The sequence below is a fragment of the Papaver somniferum genome, chromosome 2, assembly GCF_003573695.1.
Source record: "Papaver somniferum cultivar HN1 chromosome 2, ASM357369v1, whole genome shotgun sequence".
In the NCBI taxonomy this organism is placed as follows: Eukaryota; Viridiplantae; Streptophyta; class Magnoliopsida; order Ranunculales; family Papaveraceae; genus Papaver; species Papaver somniferum.
Genome location: NC_039359.1, coordinates 58,213,342 through 58,237,606, shown reverse-complemented (window position 1 = coordinate 58,237,606; position 24,265 = coordinate 58,213,342). Strand labels below are relative to the sequence as shown.

General features: G+C 38.5%; 2 protein-coding genes across 4 annotated transcripts; one reads left to right on the top strand and one right to left on the bottom strand.

Moving 5' to 3' along the window:
• Positions 1-14,938: 14,938 nt before the first annotated feature.
• LOC113347743 (U-box domain-containing protein 35-like) lies at positions 14,939-19,540 on the top strand. Of its 2 annotated transcripts, none has more exons than XM_026591411.1 (9): positions 14,939-15,296; positions 15,403-15,515; positions 15,641-15,762; positions 16,016-16,243; positions 16,503-16,989; positions 17,094-17,195; positions 17,336-17,758; positions 17,920-18,690; positions 18,922-19,540. In XM_026591411.1, the coding sequence occupies exons 1-9, from the start codon at positions 15,137-15,139 to the stop codon at positions 18,958-18,960; spliced, it is 2,445 nt and encodes an 814-aa protein (XP_026447196.1). In that variant the 5' UTR covers positions 14,939-15,136; the 3' UTR covers positions 18,961-19,540. The 2 variants fall into 2 exon arrangements, with proteins under 2 accessions (XP_026447196.1, XP_026447197.1); XM_026591412.1 differs by having other exon boundaries at positions 14,941-15,296; positions 16,626-16,989.
• LOC113347744 (U-box domain-containing protein 34-like) lies at positions 19,375-23,112 on the bottom strand. 2 transcript variants are annotated; one of them, XM_026591413.1, is made up of 9 exons: positions 22,754-23,112; positions 22,527-22,648; positions 22,319-22,431; positions 22,053-22,174; positions 21,658-21,953; positions 21,443-21,544; positions 20,817-21,251; positions 19,857-20,597; positions 19,375-19,773 (listed from the first exon to the last, which is right to left on the bottom strand). In XM_026591413.1, exons 1-9 carry the CDS (start codon positions 22,980-22,982, stop codon positions 19,585-19,587), a joined length of 2,349 nt encoding a protein of 782 aa, XP_026447198.1. In that variant the 5' UTR covers positions 22,983-23,112; the 3' UTR covers positions 19,375-19,584. The 2 variants fall into 2 exon arrangements, with proteins under 2 accessions (XP_026447198.1, XP_026447199.1); XM_026591414.1 differs by having other exon boundaries at positions 22,527-22,645.
• Positions 23,113-24,265: the final 1,153 nt, after the last annotated feature.

The window sequence follows — 24,265 nt, the reverse complement described above, 5'->3', positions numbered from 1 at the left end:
GGATTTGATAAGATGAAATTTGTAGAGATTATTTTTGATGGTTTAGACTATTCAACCAAAGCCATGGTCGAGTCTATGTTCTTTGGTGAGTTCACTAGTAAAAGTGTTGATGATGCTTGTACCTTCTTAGGAGTTGTCGCTGAAAAATCCCAACAGTGGGAGTCTTGTGTTGAACCCCCCAAAAGACTCTTGGTCAATAGAAGTAGCCCCAATGTGGTAGATACAAGCTTCGGGTCAGATGCTAAGTTTGCTGCTTTGTCTAGAAGGTTAGAAGCTTTGGAATTGAATCATCCTAAACATAGGTCTCTTGTTGAAGAACCTCTCAAGTGTCTAGTTGTGGAGTAGAACCCTATAACTCGTTTTAGGATGGTCAGGTTAGTGAAGAGCAAGCCCATGCTGTCTATAACAATGTTAGGTTTGAGAACCGTCAAAAGTTTGACCCATACTGCGAGACTTACAACCCTGGTTGGAGAAACCTTCCTAATTTTTCCTGGTCTAAGGGTCAGAATCAAGGACAGTCTAGTAATTCTCATCCTCCCCTAGGTTTTGGTTATGCTAAGAACTCTTCAGGTCAACCCCAGTTTCAGAATGAGAAAAAGATTTCCACCTTAGAAGAAACTCGTACTATGTTAGAAAAAACCATGAGATGTTATCAAAGAACCACTATGGTTTTCAAGAAGAAACCAGGCAGAATTTTAAGAATAATTCCCAGTATCTTTCTAAATTAGAACTTCAAGTCGGCCAAATAGCTAAGTTTCTTAGTGAAAGAGAAGATGGAAGGTTCCCTAGTCAAACTGATCCTAACCCTAAAGGAGAGAAATCGTACAATCATGTGAATTCTATTACAACCCTTAGGAGTGGAAAGAAAGTTGACAATAAGGTTTCCATGCCTGATAGTGAACATGTTGTAGTTCACCCTTCTGAGCCAGAAAATGAGGAGACTGATAGAGTCTCCAAAGAGACCAATGAGGGTCCTGCTGAGCCCGACTTTGTTCCCAGAGCCCCGGTCCCCTAGCTGCTAGTTCCAACTAAGAGGGAGTCCAACTTTAATGATATATTGGAGTTTTTTAAGCAGGTTACTATCAACCTCCCATTGTTAGATACGATTAAGCAGATTCCCTCTTATGCCAAGTTTCTTAAGGATATGTGTACGCGAAAGCAAAAACTTAATGTCCAGAAGAAAGCCTTCCTAGCTAGTCATGTGAGTTCTATTATTCAGAATACCACTACTCCTAAGTATAAAGACCCAGGGTCCCCATACTATTTCTTTAACAATAGGTAAATACCGCGTCGATAAATATTTGCTTGACTTAGGAGCCAGTGTGAACTTACTCCCATACCATGTGTACCTTAAGCTAGGAATTTGTGAGATGAAACCTACCCATATGACACTTCAGTTAGCTGATAGGTCCGTTAAAATTCCTCGTGGTGTGATCGAGGATGTTTTTATTGAGGTCGACAAGTTTATATATCCGATGGATTTTGTTATCCTAGATACCCAACCTGTCCCTGACCCAGAGAACCAAATACCAGTGATTTTAGGTCTCCCGTTTTTAGCTACATCCAATGCGATCATTAATTGTCGAAATGGTATTATGAATTTGTCTTTTGGTAATATGACTATTGAGCTGAACATTTTTAATATTAGTAAGCTACCCTCTGAACTAGATGATTCAAGCATAAAAGAGGTGAACATGATAGGAACATTAGTCGAGGAGTCATTACCAAACACTTTGTTAGAAGATCCATTAGAGAAATGCCTAGCCCACTTTAGGATTGATTTTGATGATGACGATGTGATTAATGAGTTTAATGATTTGTTAGATTCAACCCCTTTGATAGACACTAGTAATGGCTGGAAACCTAAGTTCGAACCTCTACTCGTTTCTAAGTCTACCCTAGTTCCTTCGATAGAAAAGCCTCCTAAGTTGGACCTTAAACCATTACCAGATACCCTGAAGTATGTGTTTTTAGACCCATCTGAAACTTTACCCGTGATTATAGCATCCGACTTGGATAGTGATCAGAAAAGTAGGCTAGTGACTGTCCTTCAGAATAACAAGGAAGCTTTAGGGTGGACCATAGCAGACATTAAGGGTATAAGTCCTACTGATTGTATGCATCATATCTATTTAGAGAGTGACACCAAACCTTCTAGGGAGATGCAACGTCGACTGAACCCTAATATGAAAGAAGTAGTTCGAACCGAGGTTCTTAAGCTGTTAGATGCAGGCATTATCTACCCCATTTCAGACAGTAAGTGGGTCAGCCCCGTTCAGGTTGTTCCCAAGAAATCCGGTATTATTGTAGTCCAGAATGATAACAATGAGTTAATCCCAACCCGGGTGACTATGGGTTGGCATGTATGTATTGACTATAGGAAATTTAACAAGGTCACTAGGAAGGACCACTTTCCCCTTCCCTTCATCGACCAAATGCGTAGCCATTATTGCTTTTTAGATGGTTACTGCGGTTATAATCAGGTTATCATAGCCCAAGAAGACCAAGAGAAAACCACTTTTACATGTCCCTTTGGTACCTTTGCGTATAGACGCATGCCTTTCGGGCTATGTAATGCCCCTGCGACCTTTCAGCGTTGTATGTTGTGCATATTTTCTGACATGGTAGAACGGTTCTTAGAGGTCTTTATGGATGATTTTTCAGTGTTTGGTTCGTCTTTCGATGAGTGCTTGCATCATTTGTCATTAGTTTTGACTAGGTGTAAGTAAAATAATTTAGTGCTTAATTGGGAGAAATGTCACTTCATGGTTCGTTCAGGAATTGTTCTAGGGAATATCGTATCTTCGAAGGGTATAGAGGTAGATAGAGCCAAAGTTGACCTTATTAAAACTTTACAGGTCCCAAAAACCGTAAAAGATGTTAGGTCATTCTTAGGGCATGAAGGTTTTTATCGTCGACTCATTAAAGATTTTAGCTTGATTTCTAGACCTCTTTGCAATTTTCTTGCAAAATATGTTAAGTTTGTCTTTGATAATGCTTGTTTAGAGGCTTTTGAGAAGCTTAAGACTTTACTCACTACCGCCTCCATAGTCCAGGCACCCAACTGGAACCTACCCTTTGAGATCATGTGTGATGCTTCAGATTATGCTATTGGTGTTGTGCTAGGTCAGCGAGAGAACAAATTACTTCATGTGATTTACTATGCTAGCAAAACTCTGAATGATGCCCATTTGAAATATACCACTACGGATAAGGAACTGTTAGCCATTGTTTTTGCCTTAGACAAGTTTAGACTCTATCTCTTAAGTTCTAAGGTCGTAATATATACTGATCATGCTGCTTTAAAATATATTTTGTCTAAGAAGGATACGAAGCCTAGATTGATTAGGTGGATCCTTTTGTTGCAAGAGTTTTCTCCGGACATTAGAGACACAAAGGGTGCATAAAATGTAGTAGCAGACCACTTGTCTAGGATAGTTGTTGATTCCCCTGATGATTCCCTTCCTATAAGGGATAGCTTTCCTGATGAACAACTGTTCTTTCTTACCCAATTGCCTTGGTATGCGAATATAGTGAACTATCTTGTTACTCGTCGAATGCCCCAACATCGGGGTAAACAAGATCGTTCTAGGTTTTTAGCCGAGGTTAAGCCTTTCTTTTGGGATGATCCTTATTTGTTTAAGTACTGTCCAGACCAGATAATTAGGAGATGTATACCTGAGAGTGACCAGTCCAGTATTATTTCCTTTTGTCATGATCATGCTTGTGGAGGTCACTTTAGTGCTAAGAAGAAAGCTACTAAGATATTGCAGTGTGGATTTTATTGGCTTTCGTTGTTTAAAGAATCCCATAGTCACTATGTTACTTGTGAGCGTTGCCATAAATTAGGAACCATTTCCCGTAGGAACATGATGCCCTTGAACCCTATTTTAGTTGTTGAGGTCTTTGATGTGTGGGGTATTGACTTTATGGGTCCGTTTCCTAATTATTTTGGTAAATTATACATCCTTGTCGCTGTAGACTATGTCTCTAAGTGGATTGAGGCGGTTGCGTGTAAAACCAATGATCATAGAGTTGTGGTTGAGTTATTGAAAGATAATATACTTACACCTTTTGGTACACCGCGTGCTATAATTAGTGATGGAGGGTCGCGCTTTTGTAATGGACCTTTTAGGCTTTTGATAAAGAAATATGGTATTACACATAAGGTAGCTACCCCGTATCATCCACATACCATTGGTCAAGTAGAGGTTTCCAATAGGGAGATAAAACGTATATTAGAGAAAACAGTGAATCCTAATCGGAAAGACTGGTCGTCTAGGCTTACTGATGCCTTATGGGTTTACCGTACTGCGTTTAAGACCCCAATTGGAATGTCACCTTATCCACTTGTGTATGGCAAGGCATGTCACTTACCTGTTGAGTTAGAGCATATTGGGTTGTTAAGCAGCTAAATTTTTCACTCGAAAAGGTAGGAGCCCATAGGAAACTCCAGCTCAATGAGTTGGAAGAAATTCGTAGAGATGCATACGATAGTGCTAAGGAGTGTAAGAACAAAATGAAACTTGTGCATGATAAGAATATTTTAAGAAATTCATTTTCTCCAGGTCAAAAAGTTCTTCTGTATGATACCCGCTTGCATCTTTTCCCCGGGAAGTTACGTTCTCGGTGGACGGGTCCTTTTATTGTTCGCACTGTCTTTCCTAATGGAGATGTTGAGATCGATACACCGAATGGTAGTAGTTCTTCGAAGGCTAACGGTCAGAGATTGAAACCCTTTTTAGAGCCCTTTTCTACAGGTGATGTTGAGGAGGTCCCTCTGGAGGACCCTGCTTACCCTTGATTGGCCATCGAGGCGATTGTATGTAGTATATTAGTTTTTGATTTCTCTCTTCACCCAAGTACTATCTTTCCGACTTCTCTCTTTACTGATTCCTCATGTTACTTTACTTTTTGGTATTGCGCTTTCATTAGAAACATTGAGGACAATGTTAGATTTAAGTTTGGGTTGGGGAAGAAACTTTTTGTTATCTTTTAGTTGCAATAAATAAACTCCAGAGCTTAGAAATTTATGCTTATTAAGATTGGCACTAACCAATCTAAGTGGATGGGAACATCTTGGTTATAGGAGTTGAGGAACCAATATGATTAGATGGAAATATCTAAAGAGTCTATTCATAAAAGCACAGAGCTCAGGTGTTAGAATTAAAAAAAACATGGTAGTTTCGCCATATCTCGTTGAATCCTAATCCCTTCTGTTTTTATTTCTTAAATGATTTGGTGGGGCACACGATTCAAGTTGTTACCATTTCTAGGTGAAATAGAGTGATTGAGATACCAAAAAAAAAAAAAAGTTGAGACCAGACCATCAGACCAACCGAAATAAATTCAATAAAGTCGACCACTGGTGCCCTTGTATATGCCAGTTGTGTTGACCTGGAGTTAGGTTTATCGACCACTGGTCCCCTTGTATATGCTAGTTGTGTTGATATTAGTCAGACCGGTATCTCAGTCCATTATGATAGGTTCATCTTGGCAGAGGCCTTCAGACAGATATGGGAAACACCGTTCACTTTAAACCATCAATTTTTTCTCTTTATCCATCTTCTTAATATTTCCATGTGATTGGATGATTCCGGTTATGATGTCCAGAAACTATCTAAGTAGAGCTCTGTCACTTATATATGAATTTTCGTATGTTGAGTGCAAACTCATGTACAACAATTGGAATTTCGCATCAAGGTACTTCCTCCTGTAGTCAATGAGAGTATGCCAACCAAGGAGATTCTTTAGTGCCTTCCAAGGTTGTGCGTAGATATCTAGGGTCCGGAGTAAAGGTTTTGTGTGTACACCTCTGGTAAACCCTCCAGAGATAACACTCCGCCGCTAGGGCCACCTAGCGGTTTAACGGCTTGCTGCACGTGCTAAGTGTAGTCATTTTATTTTCTAGATTAGTTTTGCTCGAGGACTAGAAAATAATAAGTTTGGGGGTTTTTGATAGACACATTTTTGTGTCGAATTGTCCTCAGTGTCTCTATTGTTAGTGCTTGATTTTGTACTTATTATGGTGTTTTTATGTTTGTGTAGGTGTTTTTGGAGAAATACACTTGTGTGTAAAAAGTTGCTCAAAAAGTGTTATTTGGAACCCCGGAGGAGATTTGCTATTCGGACTCTCAGTTTAGATAAGCGGCACCTCAATTACTAAGGGGAACCTTATTAACTATTTGCATCCGGGGCGCCAGTCACTATTCGTACCCCTACTCTGGATAGGGGGCTACCCATCTTCATCGTTCAAAATTCCAGTTTTGGCGGGAAACTATTGCAGTTGAAGAACAGATTAGGGCTTGATTTTTGGGGGTGCTAGAAGTAGACTCAATGGCTGAAACTTCATGGTTCGACTTGATTGATCTTAACAGGCATTGTACGATCAATGTTTTGGGTTAGAATTGGATGGAAACTAGATTATGTAATTCAGGGAGTTACGTATTTTATAAACCCGTTAATGGCTATTTTGATTTTGGACGACTTCTAGGGACATTACAACATTACAATTGGTTGGATTGGGCCTGTTTCAGCTTAACAGGATTGGTAAGTCCATCAGAACCGGTGAATTTGGGCTACATCATCGGAGAGAAGAAAACAGGGAGTACGTGTACAAAGTGAGACAATCACAGGATTTTATGAGCTGTAGTGAGTTTAAACATGTACGGTAGAGTTAAGCAACCATTTGGAGCGTGTAGAAGATAAATATAGAGATATTACAGCTGTAAAGCGTGTGAAAATCAAAATCAGAGGAAGAAAAATCCGTACCCTGCATGGAGAATAATGAAGAATATTTTGCAATCAAGACGAGATATATTGTTGTTCAGATGTACAAATAGGATGTTGTGATGTTGTAGAAGGGCTACAAAGTGATTAGGGAGAGTTCAGAACATTAGAGAGAGAGAAAATCAAGTTGCAGAGAACTTCCATTTCTGCTGCTGTGAAGAACACCAAGAACATAAGACGCACATGCGATAGTCGTTTACGCTACAATATTAACGACAATTACTATTTATCGTTCTCTGTAACAGTTCGGTTTATAACAAATATAATTGTTACAAACCCGGTTTTAATTATTTTCTCCCATTTTTCATCATTTGTAAACACTTTGAACAATGAATCAACTTTTGAGCGTGTTTCCAATATGATGATGAGCTAATTCTCCCTTGACCAAGGCGACGGAGGAAACTATTCACTTATGCTTGATTGGTAATTTCTTTTTATAATTTCAATTATTATTAATTTAATTTAATCCACTAAGATCATTATAATTGTGTGTTTTATGAGATGAAAATGATTTTTCTTAATTAGTTGTGAATCAATTTGATGTCTTATGCTCAGAATATTTCTTTGATAATTCATGCTTAGGGATTACAATTTAATGTTTGGAAACCTTACATATATGAGTGAGTTAATGTGAAAAATGGCTTAATAATAATTCTTGAAATAATCTTTACCAACCAATCAGTTAAAGGAATAGTGGAATCCGGAGTCTTGGTCTAATTTTAAAATCTTGATATCACTTTATTTAAGTTTATCTTTGTTTAGCTTAGAAATTTAATTTAAAAATCGAACTTTCACAAGTCTTGAACGAACTCTTTACTACAACAAATTAAAAATCCACATCACCATTTTCCTTAATTCGTTGTGATATATAGGGACCTTCATCTCACCTTTCTACACTTGGTTACACATATTTCATTCTCTTTGTTGATGATTTTAATCATTTTCATTGGGTTTATCCCATGAAAGAAAGGTCTGAGAGTTGCTTTAAACACTTCAGGACTTTAAACGAAAATCTCTTATCATCAAAGCTTCAAACTTTTCAGTGTGATGGGATTTTGAGCTGGTCAAGGGTCAATTTAAGTGCTATTTAAATGAAGTTGGAATTACTGTTTCTTCTTATTATCCTCATACACCACAGAAAAATGGCATGGCAGAGAGGAAAATTAGACATATCGCAGTAGTTGCTAATACAATTACACTCCAAGATTTCTTACCTAAGCATTTTTGGTTTAATTCATTTCTTACAACAACAAATCTAGTTAGCATAACTCCTTCCAAGCTGCTTCAGTTTGTGACTCCATTTGATGTATTATTTTAACATTCACCTGATTATTCTTCACTTAAAGTGTTTGGTTGTACCTATTTCCCTTATCTTGGAGCTTACAAGCAAGATAAATTAAGTGCAGAATCCTTTAAATGCACTTTTATTGGCAATAACACTAACCACAAAGGATATAGATGCTATGACAACCACTCTAAAAAAGTATACCTCTCAAGGAATGTAGTTTTTGATTAAACATCTTTTCCGTTATATATTTGTATCATTAATACTGATCTATCTTCTGTTATTCTTTATATACCTCAAAAGGACATTATACCAACTTCATTTATTGAGCCAACTGCTCAAACTGTACTGCCATCTTCACCACCAGCCTCACCACCAAGACCTATCATTCATCCTATGATAACTAGACTAAGAGATGGCATCACTAAACCTAAGTATCTCTCTGACTTTGTCACAAACTATTATGTTCCTCATGCTATGTGTGCCACTCTCATAAATAAAGCACCTCTTGAACCCAAAACTTATAAATATGCTGCTAAAGATCCAAAGTGGGTAACTTCCATGAAAAATGAGTACATTGCTCTCAAAGAAAATGGTACTTGGATTCTAGTTGCCTATGATCCTTCTATAAATATCTTGGGATGCAAGTGGGTTCATAGGATCAAGCTCAAAGCTGATGAAACTGTGGACAGATTCAAGTTCAGACTTGTAGCTAAATGGTATCTTCAACAAGATGACATAGACTACAATGAGACCTTTATTCCAATGGTCAAGTCTACCACCATTAGAGGAGTTCTTAAAATTTCTTTGACAAGACAATAAAGCATCAAACAATTAGATGTTTCAAATGCATTTATTTATGGCGATCAATCTGAAACTGTTTATATGGAGCAACCTAAAGGTTTTATTGATCCTAAGTATCCATCTCATGTATGTCTCCTCAAGAAAGCTATTTATGGTTTCAAACAAGAACCAAGGGATTGGTATGAGAAGTTCAGTGGTTTTCTACTTCAACTTGGCTTCAAGAAAGGTCTCACAGATCAGTCAATGTTCATCTACAACAATTCTCGTATTATGGCTATCCTACTTCTATATGTAGATGATATTATACTTACTTGCATCTATACTTCCTTCATTAGCTCTATTATCTCTCAACTTGGTTCTCATTTTGCTATGGAAGACCTTGGAAATCTTCACTACTTCCCTGGTATTGAAGCTGACATGACAAATTTTCCTCACTTTATACTTCTCACACAACAAAAGTACACTTTAGATCTTCCTACTATATCAAAGATGCTAGACTGCAAGCCTTTGCAACACACCGGTCACCACTGAGAAAAAATGGTCAATCCATGATGACACTCCACTTATGAATTCATTGCAGTGTAGAAGCCTTGTTGAAGCATTGCAATATATTACCTTAACTGGACCTGACGTCAAATTTGCAGTAAACTATGCCAGTTCATGCATGCACCCACAAAGTCTCATCTTCTTCTGGTTAAGGCGTTAAGCGCATACTCGGGCACTTGAAAGAAACTATAGATGCTGGTATTACTCTATGTGCTGGAGATATCACCTCCTTCAGCGGCTATTCAAACTCTGACTGGGCGGATTCCCTGACACTAGACGTTCTACATCCGGATTCTGTATTTTTTTGGATTATATGCAGAAGTAGGCCTGGTCTGGACCCTCACTTTCATTTCTAGGCCACTTTTTTTATTTCTTGCAAAACTAGGCAAGTTAAACGGATTCCATCCACTTTAACCATCTCGGTCAAATTATCGCGTTGACTTGTCAATATCTCGCCAAAATATCATATAGTGAGATCTCCGGAGCTGGGTAAGATTACAAAAACGCCCTCTTTGTAGTGTGTCAGTATCATAATTATTATCCCCCACGTGCTTCTATCTGGACCCCTAATCTAAGAGCAGGATATCTTGAAGATTTTTGAATGGCAATGATATCCAATTTACATCATTACCCTAAAATCCCTTCATTCCTCTCTTCCATCTCCGCTCTTCTTCCCCATCTATGTTCTTCACCAGCCGAAACAACACAGATTAGAACCAGTGAACAAACTATGGTGATTCCTGCTACCCAATAACGCAAAAACAAGATCGATTCTGATTTTGGGTTCTAATTTATGATATAAAAGAAGGGTTTGGTTCAGTGGAGATGAAGAAGAACAAAGGACTGGAGATGGAGAAATTTATGGGAACAATGGATTGAAGAATGGGTTCGACTCAGATTTGAGTTTCGATCGATTTTAGTGAGATAGATTGGAGAAATTAATTCAAGGAAGAACACTTGCTGTTATTGTCGTTGATCCTTGATAATGGAGAAAAAAGAAATGGAGACAACTAGGGTTTGTGAGAAGAACAAGGAAAAGAATGGGTTCGAATCAAATTGATTTAGTTCAAAATTGAGAGAAGGAAGAGAAATTGGTGATGATGTTGTTGAATTCAGAGAAGATTGAATCAGATTGAGTTGAGCTAGATTTCGAATTTAGCAAAACTTCCTATTTCTCAACAATCAAATCCTTTCGATCTCTCTTCTAATTATCTCTTAAGATATGCATGGAGTACTTTCACAACAGCAGACCTAATTCCCTCGGTGGAGTCAATTTTGTTGTTGTTACTCCTCATCACTGTTATTGGATTCACGTGGTGTTATCATTTACGTATCTCATGTAAGTGGTGCTTGTCTTTCTTGTCGGTGGTACAGTATGGATGCACTAGAGGAGTGTTTGGGACACCATTCTTTTTTGTGAATGGGTTCTCTCTGCCTGATAGTGGCTCAGCTATAGACTACAATGGGTGGAGAAACATCATTGATCCGCTGCTTGTTGCACAAGGCCAGAAAAATGAGGGAGCTCACCGTTCCTTCCTATGAAGGAATTCAGAAGATCCAGGCTCCATTATCGTCATGTATGGTGTCCATCTGGTAATCTTATATACTAGTATTTACTCAATAAAATCTTTGATTTATAGCAAATCAAGAAAAGAAGTTAAAGGGTGGTATGCATTTACATAAAGAATTTGTATTTTAAGAATTCTGGATTCTGGATATGGTTATTGAACATCACTTAGACTAGATGTTACTTGTAAACAGTATGAACATTAGCTATATTTTTTATCTGTGATGGTGCAGCTGGTGGTCGGAGAAAAGAAGCTAGATTTTTTATCCGTAAGCCGATTTTTTATTTTGGGTTGAGCTAGATTTCGAATTTAACAAAAATTCTGGTAGTGCTGCAGTTGAGAAATAGGAACATGGAGCTAATGATGTCTGGGATGGTGGTATTGAAATTACAGATGATGTATCTGTGATGGTGCAGCTGGTGGTCGGAGAAGTATGAACTGAGAATGGTTGGTGTATATGATTGTAAGAAGGAGCTGGGGGTTCGATTCATATTCATGAGGCAACTGATTCTGTTTAATATTGATGCTAGAATGGGTACCGAAAATTGATGTGTTAACAGGCTCTAGGGGATGTGTTCAAAAATTTTCATTTGATTTTTGGGGTAAGAATTTTGGGGTGGTGTTGTCAGTGAATTGAGAGAAATGGGTAATTGATGTTGTTGATTATGGTGGCTGACGGGGAAGGAAAGAATAGGATTTTCTGTACCTCCTTATTACTGCAATTTTTGGTGGTTGTGTTGAATTTTTGAGTTCTGTAGAAGGTCTTTACAAATTGGGGTTAATTAGAATCAGTAGTGGTTGTGATGGTTAGAGAAGGAGAAGCTGAGAAGAAGGGAAACATAGAGTTTGATGGTTGGGACTTCAGATGCAGTGAAGCCATTCTGCTGCAGTGGTTGGTACCGAATTGATATATGCATTTTTGAAATGGTTGAAATGGTTTGGTTAGATTGCAGCTGTGGGCTGAGTTGTTGCCATGATTAGATGTATGTCTAGGATACAGGGCTGGTACAGCAGGTGTTTTTGTTGAAGCTGGTTTGCAGTGGAGATTATGCTATTGTTGAAGCTGGCCATGATAAACCACTCGAGCCTAATTATCTGAGAACCAGACGACATCACGTGTTGCTATCGAGGATTAATTCATTCTTCTTCTTCTTATCTTCTTCTTCTTTGTTTTCTTCTCCTTCCGTTTTCTTTCTTCTGCTCATTAGTGAAGAAAAAGGGTTTGATAGAAATTGAGAAGCAAAGTAGATTAAGGTTCAGTTTGTGAAGAAATTATTGATGGTGTTTGGCAGTGATGGTTTCGATAATCGAAGACTACATCTTTGCCGTTCTCTTTATTATGCAATCTGTGTCGTTGATGAAGATTTGAAGGACTAAAACGTCTTTTTAGCTAAGAAGATATGGACAGCTGGAAGATAACTGTAGCTAACTTTCCATCCATCACTTTTGGTCAAAACTTGCCTAGTCTAGCAATAAATAAAAAAAGTGGCCTAGAAATGAAAAGCACCAAAAAAACGGGCCTATTTTTGTGAAAAGCCCTATTTTTTTTAGGAAATTCCTTGCATCTGCTGGTCATCTGAGAAACAACCAATAACCTCTTTAAATCTTCAACAAAAACTGAGTACAAAGCAGTCAGTTTGCTTTCATCATGAAATGTTATGTGCTATCTCAACTTCTTGAAGAATTGGAAATTTCTCTTACAAGACCATTCAAGTTCTACCTTGACAATCTTGGTGCAACTTTTCTGCTTTCAAACTCAGCTTTTATGCAAGGACTAAGCACATTGAAATCAAGTATCAAATGGTCAGAGAACTACTTGAATCTGGTGATGTAATGGTCACCTTTGTCCCTTCCTCTGAGCAACTTGCTGACATTCTTACAAAAGGATTAACTGCTTCCCATTTTTATGAGTTGAGGTTCAAACTGATTCAGTACTCTGCTTCACTTTGAGGGAGAGTGTTAGAGTAACTCTGTTTTACCTTTTGGTCCTCAGTTTAATATGTTAGACTTTACAATTTATTGTTTTATGTTTTACTATGTTACTTGTCTTTCACTCTAGCTCATGTACTCTTGTAAGAGAACCGTTTTTATCAATCAACACAATGTACTTTCTATCATCAATAACTTACAACAACATTGAGCTATAGTGTTGCCTCCTTGGACAGCGCAGCGTTGACATCTCTTACAACGTGTGACGTGCGCATAAAATATGTTGCCGGCCTTGAATTGCCGGATAAAACACAACTGTAGATAATCACCTATTTCAAAAGCATGGCAAGGGAAACCTGGAACACACAGTAAACTAGAATTGCAGGTAGTCTGTGTGTCGAATTAGAAATGAAGATGACAGCAAAAGCTAAGAAAAGATCCCCAGGGTTCTTTTCTAGTTACAGTGTCTTCGCAATAGTTTTATCCATCTTTGTCTATGCCGGTATGTTTATGAAACTCCCAGATTATTATTGAATAGAAATGTCTTCATTTTCTTCTTAGTTTTTTTCTGATTCCCGCTTCAATAGTACCAGATCTAACATATTTGAGTTTCCCTATATATAGCTAATATTTTTTTCTTTCACAAATTAATTGTTGTTATGGCGTTTAATTAATTTATATTTGTAGAGATGGTTTCGGCGTGGAAGAATATGTGTGTTCCTGGGGACATATATATGGATTGAAATAGGGGACATATTAACGACCCGGAGTCCAGCGCCTGCACAAGTTGGTGTAAATCAGAGTGTTCAAAGTTGGAACTTTCAATGGTCAAGGACACGGATAAGTGCCTTGCAAAGTCCCCCACCCTCAGATGCAAGTGTTGTTGTGAAACACCCTCCTCTCCGGAAAAACCACCCCTTCCTCCTGCCTCCGAATTTAATGTCACTGAATCTGAACCATATAATTACGAGATATGTGAGGGTAACCAAACATCTGAAAAGTTTAAACACCGCGACGGGAAACGTTGCATTCACAACCCTCTATGTGAGGAATATTGTAACGAGAAAGGCCTTTCAAAAGAAAGGTCTGAGTGCGCAGCTGCTGCTTATAATACGTATAAACTGAATTGGTATGAGCAATGTTGTTGTGAAAAGCTCGTGCCCCCGCCACCTCCCCCAGCACCTCCTGCATGTGAAGACTGCTCTTATTTCAGGAGAATTGGATGCTTGCTTCCTTTCTCATCGTGTAACTGTTGTTGCAAGAGTTTAGATCTATTATCATGCAAGGGTATACCACCAACACGGTGAGTAATATTTGTAGTGATGCTATCACCCAGTTAATAGCTTCTTTTTTTTTGATCAGACCCAGTTGTTAGCTAGCTGCAGTTAATTAATGGGATGAGATGATGTCAAGCTAGCTATCTTTATGCGTTCAATAAGCAGCATGTGTGTGTATTTTTTCTTCTTTGATTGATGCTGTATTTAAATCCGAAAATGCTGTATTTTTTCTTCTTTTAAATCTGATTAAATGTGTTCAGACAAATCAGCTACGAAATTATACCCGACTCAAACACCCTGAGTCAGATGCAAGAGTCGAGTCAGACAATAAAAAATTCGAATAAAGTAAACGTCTGATATTCGATTCGAACCGAGTCAGAATCTGATCATAGGCTTGCCGAGTTACTTGGCAAGAGGAGACAACATACACAACTTCCTTCCACTCCTAGTGACCTAAATCATAGTTAAACCGAAATTCGACATATGCCACCAAGGTGGCTAGGTTGTTGCATATTGTTAGGCTCTTGTTTCTGTTAAAAAGCCAAGAGCAGTACAACTATCCTAAAAGGTGAGATCTATCTAGTGATGTTTGTTTTTAAAAAACTAACCACCTTTTAAGTTAGTTATGTCAACAAAAACAGAAAAATCTATGGTTTATGACAATGCCATACAGTTGGGAATCCATATTTGGGTGACATTCCCACCATAAAATCTCCACCAAAATTTGTAAAAAAGAAAAGACTAATTCAAAGCGTATAAAAAAGAAAAGAAAAATCAATGGGGTGAGGAGAAGAGGTCTAGCCTGAGTTGTTTCCAACCTCTTCTTTGCATTCCACGGTACCTTCGGTACTGGTGGTTGCCTTTCGTTGTTCTTGTTCTTGTGGTGTGGTGCAGGAACGTATTTTTCTAGCTTCAACCATCTCTTCCTCCTCTCCCGCATGGGACACAGCGTCCGAGGTGATGATGAATTAGGAATGCCTAACGTGGTGGTGGCCATTGATAAGGATAAGAACAGTCAGTTTGCTTTAAAATGGGCAATTGAAAACCTTCCCATCTCCAACCAGTCTATCATCCTTCTCCATGTGAAGGTCAAAAGTTGTAGGTTCCTCGGTTCATTCATTTTTCATCTCCTTCATTTCATCTGCATTGCTTGTGGCAGCATTTCGTGTCCATAACATAATGGCCTTTGTGGGTGTTTTTGTAGATCAAAGTGATGGAAGTTCTCATGGGAGCAACGATTCAAACAAAGATCCGGCTGAATCATCTGAATCTCAGCAGCTTTTCCTTCCCTTTCGCGGTTTTTGTGCACGTAAAGGGGTAAGTAGTATGCGCATTTGATGATTATGAGGAATGAACACATTCATAAGAATCTCCTCCCATTGTGCTTTTTCTTTTTTCATTTCCCATTCTTCCTTGATTAAAATTCTTATGATGGGGCACAGTTTATATCAAAGGAGGTGGTCTTGGAGGATACAGATGTTCCCAGGACTATTGCTGATTACGTTGATTCCAACTATATCACTTATGTTGTATTGGGTGCATCTCACAGGAATGCCATCACAAGGTCTCTCTCTCAAACTAGTAGGTGAACGAACATAGTTTTGCATAAGAAATTTCAGTAACTCTATCCAAATAAGTGCCATAAGAAATAAAAACGCACGAAACAGCTAACCAACCTCTCTGCTGCTAATCTCATGTTTAGGATATCATGCACTCGCATTCCAGCATTGTTGATTAAGTTGCGTATCCTGCACATGTTTCGCAATAAAATGTTAAAAATATGAAACCTTATCAATCTTTTTGGTATAAACAAGCAGGAACTTTATGAAGAAACAAGAGGTACCAAGTGCAGTCGTAAAACTTGCGCCGGATTTCTGTAATGTACATGTTATATCAAAATCAAAGGCAGTGACAATCAGGTCTGCAAGTCGACCTGTACCAGTTGGAGCTCCAGCTAGAAATCAATCATCTCCAAAGGTAGTTGATGCGCTTCCACCTAAACATCTATCAGCGAGCGATAACTCTGATTCCGAGGATTCCAACACGTAAGTTTTCAGATATAATCTTAGTCATAAGCTAAAGCTAGCATAGATAAAAATGATACTATTAGGGTGTAGTGCTTCTGAACACTGAACCCAAATGCAGCAAGAACAAACAACCTAATCCAAAATGGGAATGCACCCATACTTGTGGTTGTGCATTGCCATTGAGCTGGTCATAGAACAAAAAATTGTAGACCGACTTTTGTGTTTGAAAGTTTTTGCATTCTAATTTATTAATGGGAGTTGGGATCCTGTACTCCAGGGAGACGTGTAACGACAATTATCGAACCGTTGTTAATTCACCACGTCGCTCACATAGAAAGAGTACAGGATCTAGACTCCCAGGTCTGTCACGTTTTCTTGATTGCGGAATGTGCCGAAGCAGATCGATGTACGCTAGGGGACCAAGCCGAAGAGGACCAGGGCCAGTACCAGTGGAAAGAAGAGCTGGACCTAGTTTCGGTACCAAGAGCGTTGAACACCATCTAGCACAAACGCCTCCAAGGGATAGACTTAAACATACCAACAAGAATGCTCCTATTAAAAACAACTTGGCCAAGAACCCTCATGACCGTTTTGCCCGTAGTCCAGTAGCTGCAAAACAGCAAGATTATCCCTATGATAGTCATAGCACCGTCAGCAGTAATAGCAGCAACGGCAGCCCTGGAAGCAGCCAAAGACTCTCTCAATCGGGCTACGATTTCGTAGATGAAATTTCAGGAAGTTCGGAAGAAACTGCAACAGCTAATGTAAGTAGAACTTTTCTTGCGTCAGTAGGCAAAACTTTCATCATTACAGAAAGAGATAGAAACACTTACCTAACTGACGATTTCGATTGTTTTCTGCACTGCAGAAAGAAATAGAACTTGAGATGATGCGACTGAAAATGGAGCTACAACAAACGATGGACTTGTACAGTAAGGCATGCAAAGATGCAATCACAGCTAAACAAACTGTAAGTTTCTTACTTTTTGAGGTTTAATTTAAGACTGAAGTTATACCGTCGAAACGTAGGCCGAGTATGAGGAATTTAATGGTGAGAACAATAATCGACGAAATCATATGGAATTTTTAACTCTGGTTATGGTTTTTTAGGCTCATGACCTGCAGAGATGGAAGATGCAGGAAAATTGTAAATATGAGCTAGCCAAGGCAGCTCAAGAGCAGGCACTTGAACAAGCTAAGATTGAACAGTTAAAGACCCAAGAAGCTCTTGAAGCAGCGCACAAGTCACAAAAGGTAGCGCAAATGGAAGCTCGTAAAGCGATGGAAGCGGAGATCAAATCCCACTGTGAGGCAGAAGACAAGAATAAAGTCCCTAGTTCTTTTAATTACTGTAGGTACAGAAGGTATACAGTACAAGAGATTGAATATGCCACTAATAACTTCGCTGAATCCTCAAAGATTGGTGAAGGAGGATATGGACCTGTATACAGAACCACTATCGACCACACACCTGTTGCTGTTAAGCTTCTAAGATCAGATGCAGCACAAGGAATGCAACAATTCCAGCAAGAGGTATGCAGCATAATTATATTAATGAAAGTAAAACATAGTTGGGGAATGGAGCTTTGAACGACCCGGCTCCTATGAAAGCCATGGAAATATTTCTTTCTGAGATTTCAGGATTATGGATTTTCTCAAGGTTCTGACTCTAATTGATGATTATGATAATGCAGGTTGAGATATTGAGCTGCATTAGACATCCAAACATGGTATTGTTACTAGGAGCCTGTCCAGAAAATGGATGCTTGGTTTATGAATACATGGATAACGGTAGCTTAGACGACAGACTATTTCGAAGAGGAGATACTCCACCAATTCCATGGAACATAAGATTCAAAATAGCAGCTGAAATTGCAACAGCACTTTTGTTTCTTCATCAAACAAAACCAGAGCCTCTTGTACACAGGGATCTCAAACCCGGAAATATACTCTTAGACAGGAATTACACAAGTAAGATCAGTGACGTGGGGTTGGCTAGGTTGGTGCCACCGTCAATGGCCGATAATGTAACACAATATCGAATGACATCAGCAGCAGGAACATTTTGTTATATTGATCCAGAGTATCAGCAAACAGGAATGTTGGGAACAAAATCAGATGTTTACTCATTGGGGATCATGTTGCTTCAAATTATTACAGCAAGACCCCCAATGGGTTTAGCTCATTATGTTGCAAGGGCTATAGAGAAGGGTACCTTTGTGGATATGTTGGATCCCACAGTTCCAGATTGGCCTGTCGAGGAAGCCCTTGCGTTTGCAAAAATTGCTATCCAGTGTGCTGAGTTGAGGAAGAAGGACAGGCCAGATCTTGGCACTGTTATTTTGCCAGAGATTAACAGATTAAAAGAACTTGGTATGAGTGAATCAAATGAAGCCAGCTTCTATGGCCACGCACCTTGGTCGTATTCTGTACATTCACGGCCTGTATCATCAGTCACAAGCCAGGTAAATCAGTAAAACAAAACAATATTAAATATAACTCGTATACATCGTCTGTTACCAAGTACCAACCAATGTACCTTCTTTCTTGCTTAGAACCGGAATACATCTCTTGAAGCTTGTAAGCTATACCATCAAGATTTAGTAGTAAACCATTTCAGTAGAAGAATAAATTCGGCAAGTCGTAAGCATTATGTTTTTTCTTACACATACTTGTTTCCATGTGTGGATAATCAGGCAACAACGGTCAAGAGTTACATGCTGGGAGCCCCATAAAGATGGTCCTTAGAACAGGTCAAAGGCCTCGAGTAGATTCAGGAAGGTTTGTGAGCAAAAAGCAATTTACAGTCGGACGACGAATGAAACAAGCAAATGTGAAGGGAAGATAAATAATAATCAGGTTACTGTGGGTAATGTTAATGAAATTAGCTGTACTTACATTTGCAACTCGAGATACAGAGTGATGGATGCCTTTTTCGTCCGGAGGTTGTTGCGTGCTACATTCTTGAAACAGGCAATTTTTCTGCAGTAACTTTGTTCAGACAGTGGAACAGGTTCATCTACTTTAAAATATAAATCAATACTCAATGAGGCTAAAATAGGGTAGAAACATCACTGAAACTGTATAATCATCGAAGAGCCTAACCCATTTAGTTTCCTGAAGACTTTATACAATGTTAATAACTAATATCAAATAAACTAAGCATTTTGAAATGTAACTAAGTTTACATCTGTAATGTTTACAATACATCTCAGACTACCATTATGTATATATTATGTATATTGTTGTAATCAGAAGGCAGAAAACTGCGAAAAATTCATATATCCCAAGGGTGTGGGACCATTAAATAATAAATTCTACAAGTTTTAGTTCCATATATTACGCCTATCGACCGTTGTTCAGTAACTTGCATTATGTTGTTTCCATTCTTGTATGGCAGAGCGTAATGTGAGATTTGGGGTAAGCTTAGAGTGTGGGAGCATGAGCCTAGTCACTGGAGATACCTTCTGTTTCTCAAGACATGCTCTTATAGCAGTGTACTCGTATGTAAACCCATCCGCTGCAATGTATGGATCTTCCATTATCTCCTGCAATACCTAAAACATGTTACAGCAAGTAGGAGGAGACATTTATATGAGAAAATCGGCTGGTGTTGGCGTCAGTCAGTCACCTGAAGAATAGGGCAGAAGAAGTAGCTCGGAGTGATATTTCCCTTCTTTAGCTGAACGGTGGCTAGATTTGAAAGTTTTTCGAGCACTGGCAAAACTGTGGAATCAAGATCAGGTCTATCTCTGCATTTAAGTTTGCAACATTGTAAAGCAATGCAAGCTAATTCCTCCGCCTCAGCAAGTGGCCAATCTGAAATTGACTTGTCTAAAACATCATGAAAGGAACCACTTCTAATCGCATTTTCAACAGCCACACACAACCCATTTGCACGGCGAGCAGTCAAAAGCTGCAATACAATCACTCCAAAAGCATATACATCTGATTTGGGTCGGACTGTACCAGTTCTATAGTATTCAGGATCCATGTAATTCAGTGTACCTGCAAGAATAGAGTTTCTATACTCTGTAACATTGTCAGGCACAACAACAGATAGAAACTTAGCTATCCCAACATCTGCAATTTTGCTCGTATAGTTTCGGTCTAACAGTATATTCCCTGGTTTTAAATCCCGATGAATGATTGGTTCCGGTACTGAACGATGTAGAAATGACAGACCGCAAGCTACTTCATAAGCAATTCGGAATCGCACAAACCAAGGAAGAGGTGGAGTTCCTCCATGGCAGAACAGGCGTTTATCTAGACTTCCATTTTCCATGTATTCGTAAACTAGAGAACCGATTTCTGGACAGGCTCCAAGCAGTAAAACTAAGTTAGGATGGCGTAGTTTGCTAAGAACTTCAACCTGCATAATTAAAACAAAAAGTTGGACACTCTCAGCTCTACAGTAATCTTTTACGAGGTTTCCCGAATAGGTGAAGATTATACAGTAAAAGAAAGCACAAAATACATAAGCAAAGACATGAAGAACATGTCAAACCCAATATTAAGCAAAATCTTACAATTAAAAGCATTCAAAGCCCTATTTGGGACATAAACAGGTACATATTTTGTATATGCTAACCTCCATCAAGAACTCTTCTTTCTTGGTCCTGTCAGATTCATCTGGTTTAAGAACCTTGACAGCGACTGGTGTATGACCGAGGCTGCATCTGTACACTTTCCCAAATCCTCCTTCACCTATCTTTTTGGCTTCCGAGAAAAATTCAGTGGCAACCTCTATTTCATCCCTACTGTATCTTTTATATCTTTTATCCCCCAAAAGAAGAGCATCAACTAACTCCTGCCTTTCTGAGGAGTTGGTCACGACGCTCAACTCGGCTCTTTGTCTCGCATAAACCTCCTTTGCGAGCAGTTTTGTTGCAAGCTCAAGTTCTTTCACAGTTTCCAAATGCTTGGAGTTCTCCTCTTTAGCAGTTTGTTTCCACAGTTCTTCTCTTTCCATAGCAGCACGTAATTCCCTTGCCTCTTCAGCACATTCAGAAGACAGTGCCTGGACCTATAAAATCATGCCAACATAAAGAATAAGTAATGCTATAGCCTGGATAGAGCTTAAAGCAAACAAATCGACAAAACATATTTAAGAACTCTAGTTTTATTCATTGGATTTTTATTCTCAAGAAGCTTCTTAATTTTCCAACTGGAATGATAATAGAAATTGCGTGGCAGTATTTAGAAGCATCCACTCACCTTCTTCTGGACATTAATCAGATCTTCACAAGCTCGATCATACATGTCAAGAGTACTCCGTAGTTCTAATTGAAGTCCTTCTAATTCAATCTGATGCTTAGTCTGCACCAAAAGCATTCGACTCCATAAGAAAATTGATCTCTAAATCATTTGCTTCATAAATTTAAGGCGAAATTAAAGCTATTAAATGATAAATTCAACTCAAAAGCACGCACCTGATTAGCATTCTTATAAGAAGCCATGAAATCGTAATTTCCAGACATTGGAAATTCGAGTTCCTTGCTGCTAAAATTCTGAATCCTCTGATGGCTCTTTCCCGAATTAAACTCAGCACTCGAACTACCAAAAGAGACCCTATTTGTCCTTTCTGGACTAGAAATATCTGATGATGCTTCAGAGATACTATCAACCTCTGACACTGAACGAGAATGAAAACCATATGTTTGTTCCCCACTGGTACTGGACCATTCCGTATCTGTTACTGTCCGCATACTATTTCTATCACTTGTCCCTACGGAGGAAAAGAATGGCAATTATAAACCATAGACACAACAAGCAGAGACTATAAACAGAATCATTACAGAATAAAGTCAGAATTCCAAAGTAGTACCAGCATTCGAGGAACAATCCGCTAACTTTGTAATGAGTTTGTTTTTTGACACAACATAGATATTACACGTCTTTGTAACGAATTGCCTAAGCTTTGATGGTACATCCTCACTCTTGAATTTCCTACAAGTATGAGCACACACACACACACATACTCGAATTATCAAACTCATTTCTTACAATACACTGACATGTTCTACGATTAAAGCAGAACAGCAAACATCACAAAAAAACAAAAGTCACTGCATCCACGTCTATTTTCAATACCTTGTAAAGTAACTCGACGAAGAACCCAACACCAAATTGTTACAACCCGATTCCGATATATATCTCAGCAACGCGTACGCAGGATTATCATCCTCCAAAACCAATGTATCCATCTACACAATTTCAATTTGCAAACGTCAATTAGTTAGTCAAATTTACACCAAGCCAGTCACTCCAAAAATAACAGAAAAAAAAAGAATGAACAAACCTTTCCTGTTTTGCACATTGCCATATATGGAAGAAAGATTTCTTCACATTTCAATTTCATGTCTCTCTTATAATTATCAACCACATTCACATCCATTTCATTCACAGGTGTACGTTTCCCTGCTTAAAGGCCAGGCTGGTCAGCAGATCGAATCTCAACACAAGCAAATAATTAAATTTAAATACGTAAGAATAGAAATTGAAGCTTTAGGATTAGGAGATACTTACAAGTAGTTGAAATGGAAGTAATAGAAGGCATGACATAAATAAGAAGAAGCTGATGATGATAAGAATGAATAATGAGATTATCAATTGCCCAACGAACTGCTATTTTGCTGCTCTTACTGTTTCCTTTCACAGCTACAGCGGTGATTTGAGTAGCAGATATAGAAGAAGAAGCTGAAATTGATGAAGAATCATCATCATCATTTCTTCTTCTGATAGTATCAGTACCCATTTTTCAGTTTAGTGACATATGGTTTCACCTTCAAAACCCTAATTTTGATTTGGGTTACTGGATTTGAATTTCTTAGTAGAATCGAAGAAGAAGAAGATTTTTTTTTTAAGGAAGAAAAAGAATTGGAAAAGCGACCGAGACTCTTTTGTTGACTCGTGTTTCAACTTTTTAATTTAAAGACTTATCATGTGATACGACCGCCGTACGGGTGCCACTGTTTGATTTTTTTTTTTGTTTTTCTTTAGCTGACTCGAGGACTAAATCTAATCCGACTCCATCAAGTTAAATGTCAGATCGTTTATTGTCTCATTTGGAAGGTCTTGCTCCGCTAAGAGCAACTGCAGTGGTGCGATCAAAACCAAAGATCAAAGATCAAAAAAAGATCAAATTTTGGATTTAGTCCGTGTTGTCACGTAACGGTCCCGATTAAAATTTGGTCGCGCGTAATTTAAATCTCCGCCCTAAAAAAATTTCATCGGGCGTATCTCAAATGTCCGCCCAATCAATCACCAGGCGTAATTTAAATTTACGCCTGTCAACAGACGTACTTTAAGTTTACGCCTCATTTTTTTTTTTTTTTTTTTTAATTTGAATTTTCATCGGGCGTAATTTAAATCTCCGCCCGTTAACGCGCGTATTTTAAATTTACGCCCAACAACAAGCGTACTTTAAATTTACGCCCGACTATATTAGGATTTGGTATTTGGTCGCGACCAAATATGGTCTGGAATTTGATCTTTGGCTGGGATTTGATCTTTACTCCGTCCCACTGCGTCACGATCTCATCCCAAATTTTTGATTATACTCGCCCACTGTGGATGCTCTAAGACTTCTGACTCGGTTGATATTTGGTCCAGTATTTTTATTTTTATGGGGATTTGTAATTCTTAAAGTATGCCCGTTTTTTCCAAAATTGATAAAATACACTCATCACGGTATCATCTACAAAATCGTTACGGTCCACTATATCATTCTAATCCATATCTAACCGTACATTTATTGAAAATGATCAACGACTAAGGTTCATTCTAGATAAGAATATGACTAACGCACCCTTAGGTGTAGAACAAAATGCTTGCGAAGAACTAAAATTAGTAATGGCCCATCAGCCGTTACGAATTTTCTGTTACAAAGTTTCGTTACAAATAAGTTGTAACAGGCCATAGCCATTACGAAACTTTTATAATTCGTAACATGATCCATCCGTTACTAATTGTAACAGGTTAAGTTTATGGGTGTGCTACTCACACGATTGGTCACACTAGGGTGGTCACACCTCTAAT

Excerpts from the sequence above, each read along its gene's own strand:
- LOC113347743 (XM_026591411.1), top strand. The coding sequence starts at position 15,137 with ATGGGACACAGCGTCCGAGGTGATGATGAATTAGGAATGCCTAACGTG. Across the intron at positions 15,516-15,640 it reads GTTTTTGTGCACGTAAAGGG|TTTATATCAAAGGAGGTGGT; the intron begins GTAAGTAGTATG and ends GATGGGGCACAG. Across the intron at positions 17,759-17,919 it reads TGCAACAATTCCAGCAAGAG|GTTGAGATATTGAGCTGCAT; the intron begins GTATGCAGCATA and ends ATGATAATGCAG.
- LOC113347744 (XM_026591413.1), bottom strand. The coding sequence starts at position 22,982 with ATGGGTACTGATACTATCAGAAGAAGAAATGATGATGATGATTCTTCA. Across the intron at positions 21,545-21,657 it reads CTTATAAGAATGCTAATCAG|ACTAAGCATCAGATTGAATT; the intron begins GTGCGTGCTTTT and ends CTTTTGGTGCAG. Across the intron at positions 21,252-21,442 it reads TGATTAATGTCCAGAAGAAG|GTCCAGGCACTGTCTTCTGA; the intron begins GTGAGTGGATGC and ends ATGATTTTATAG.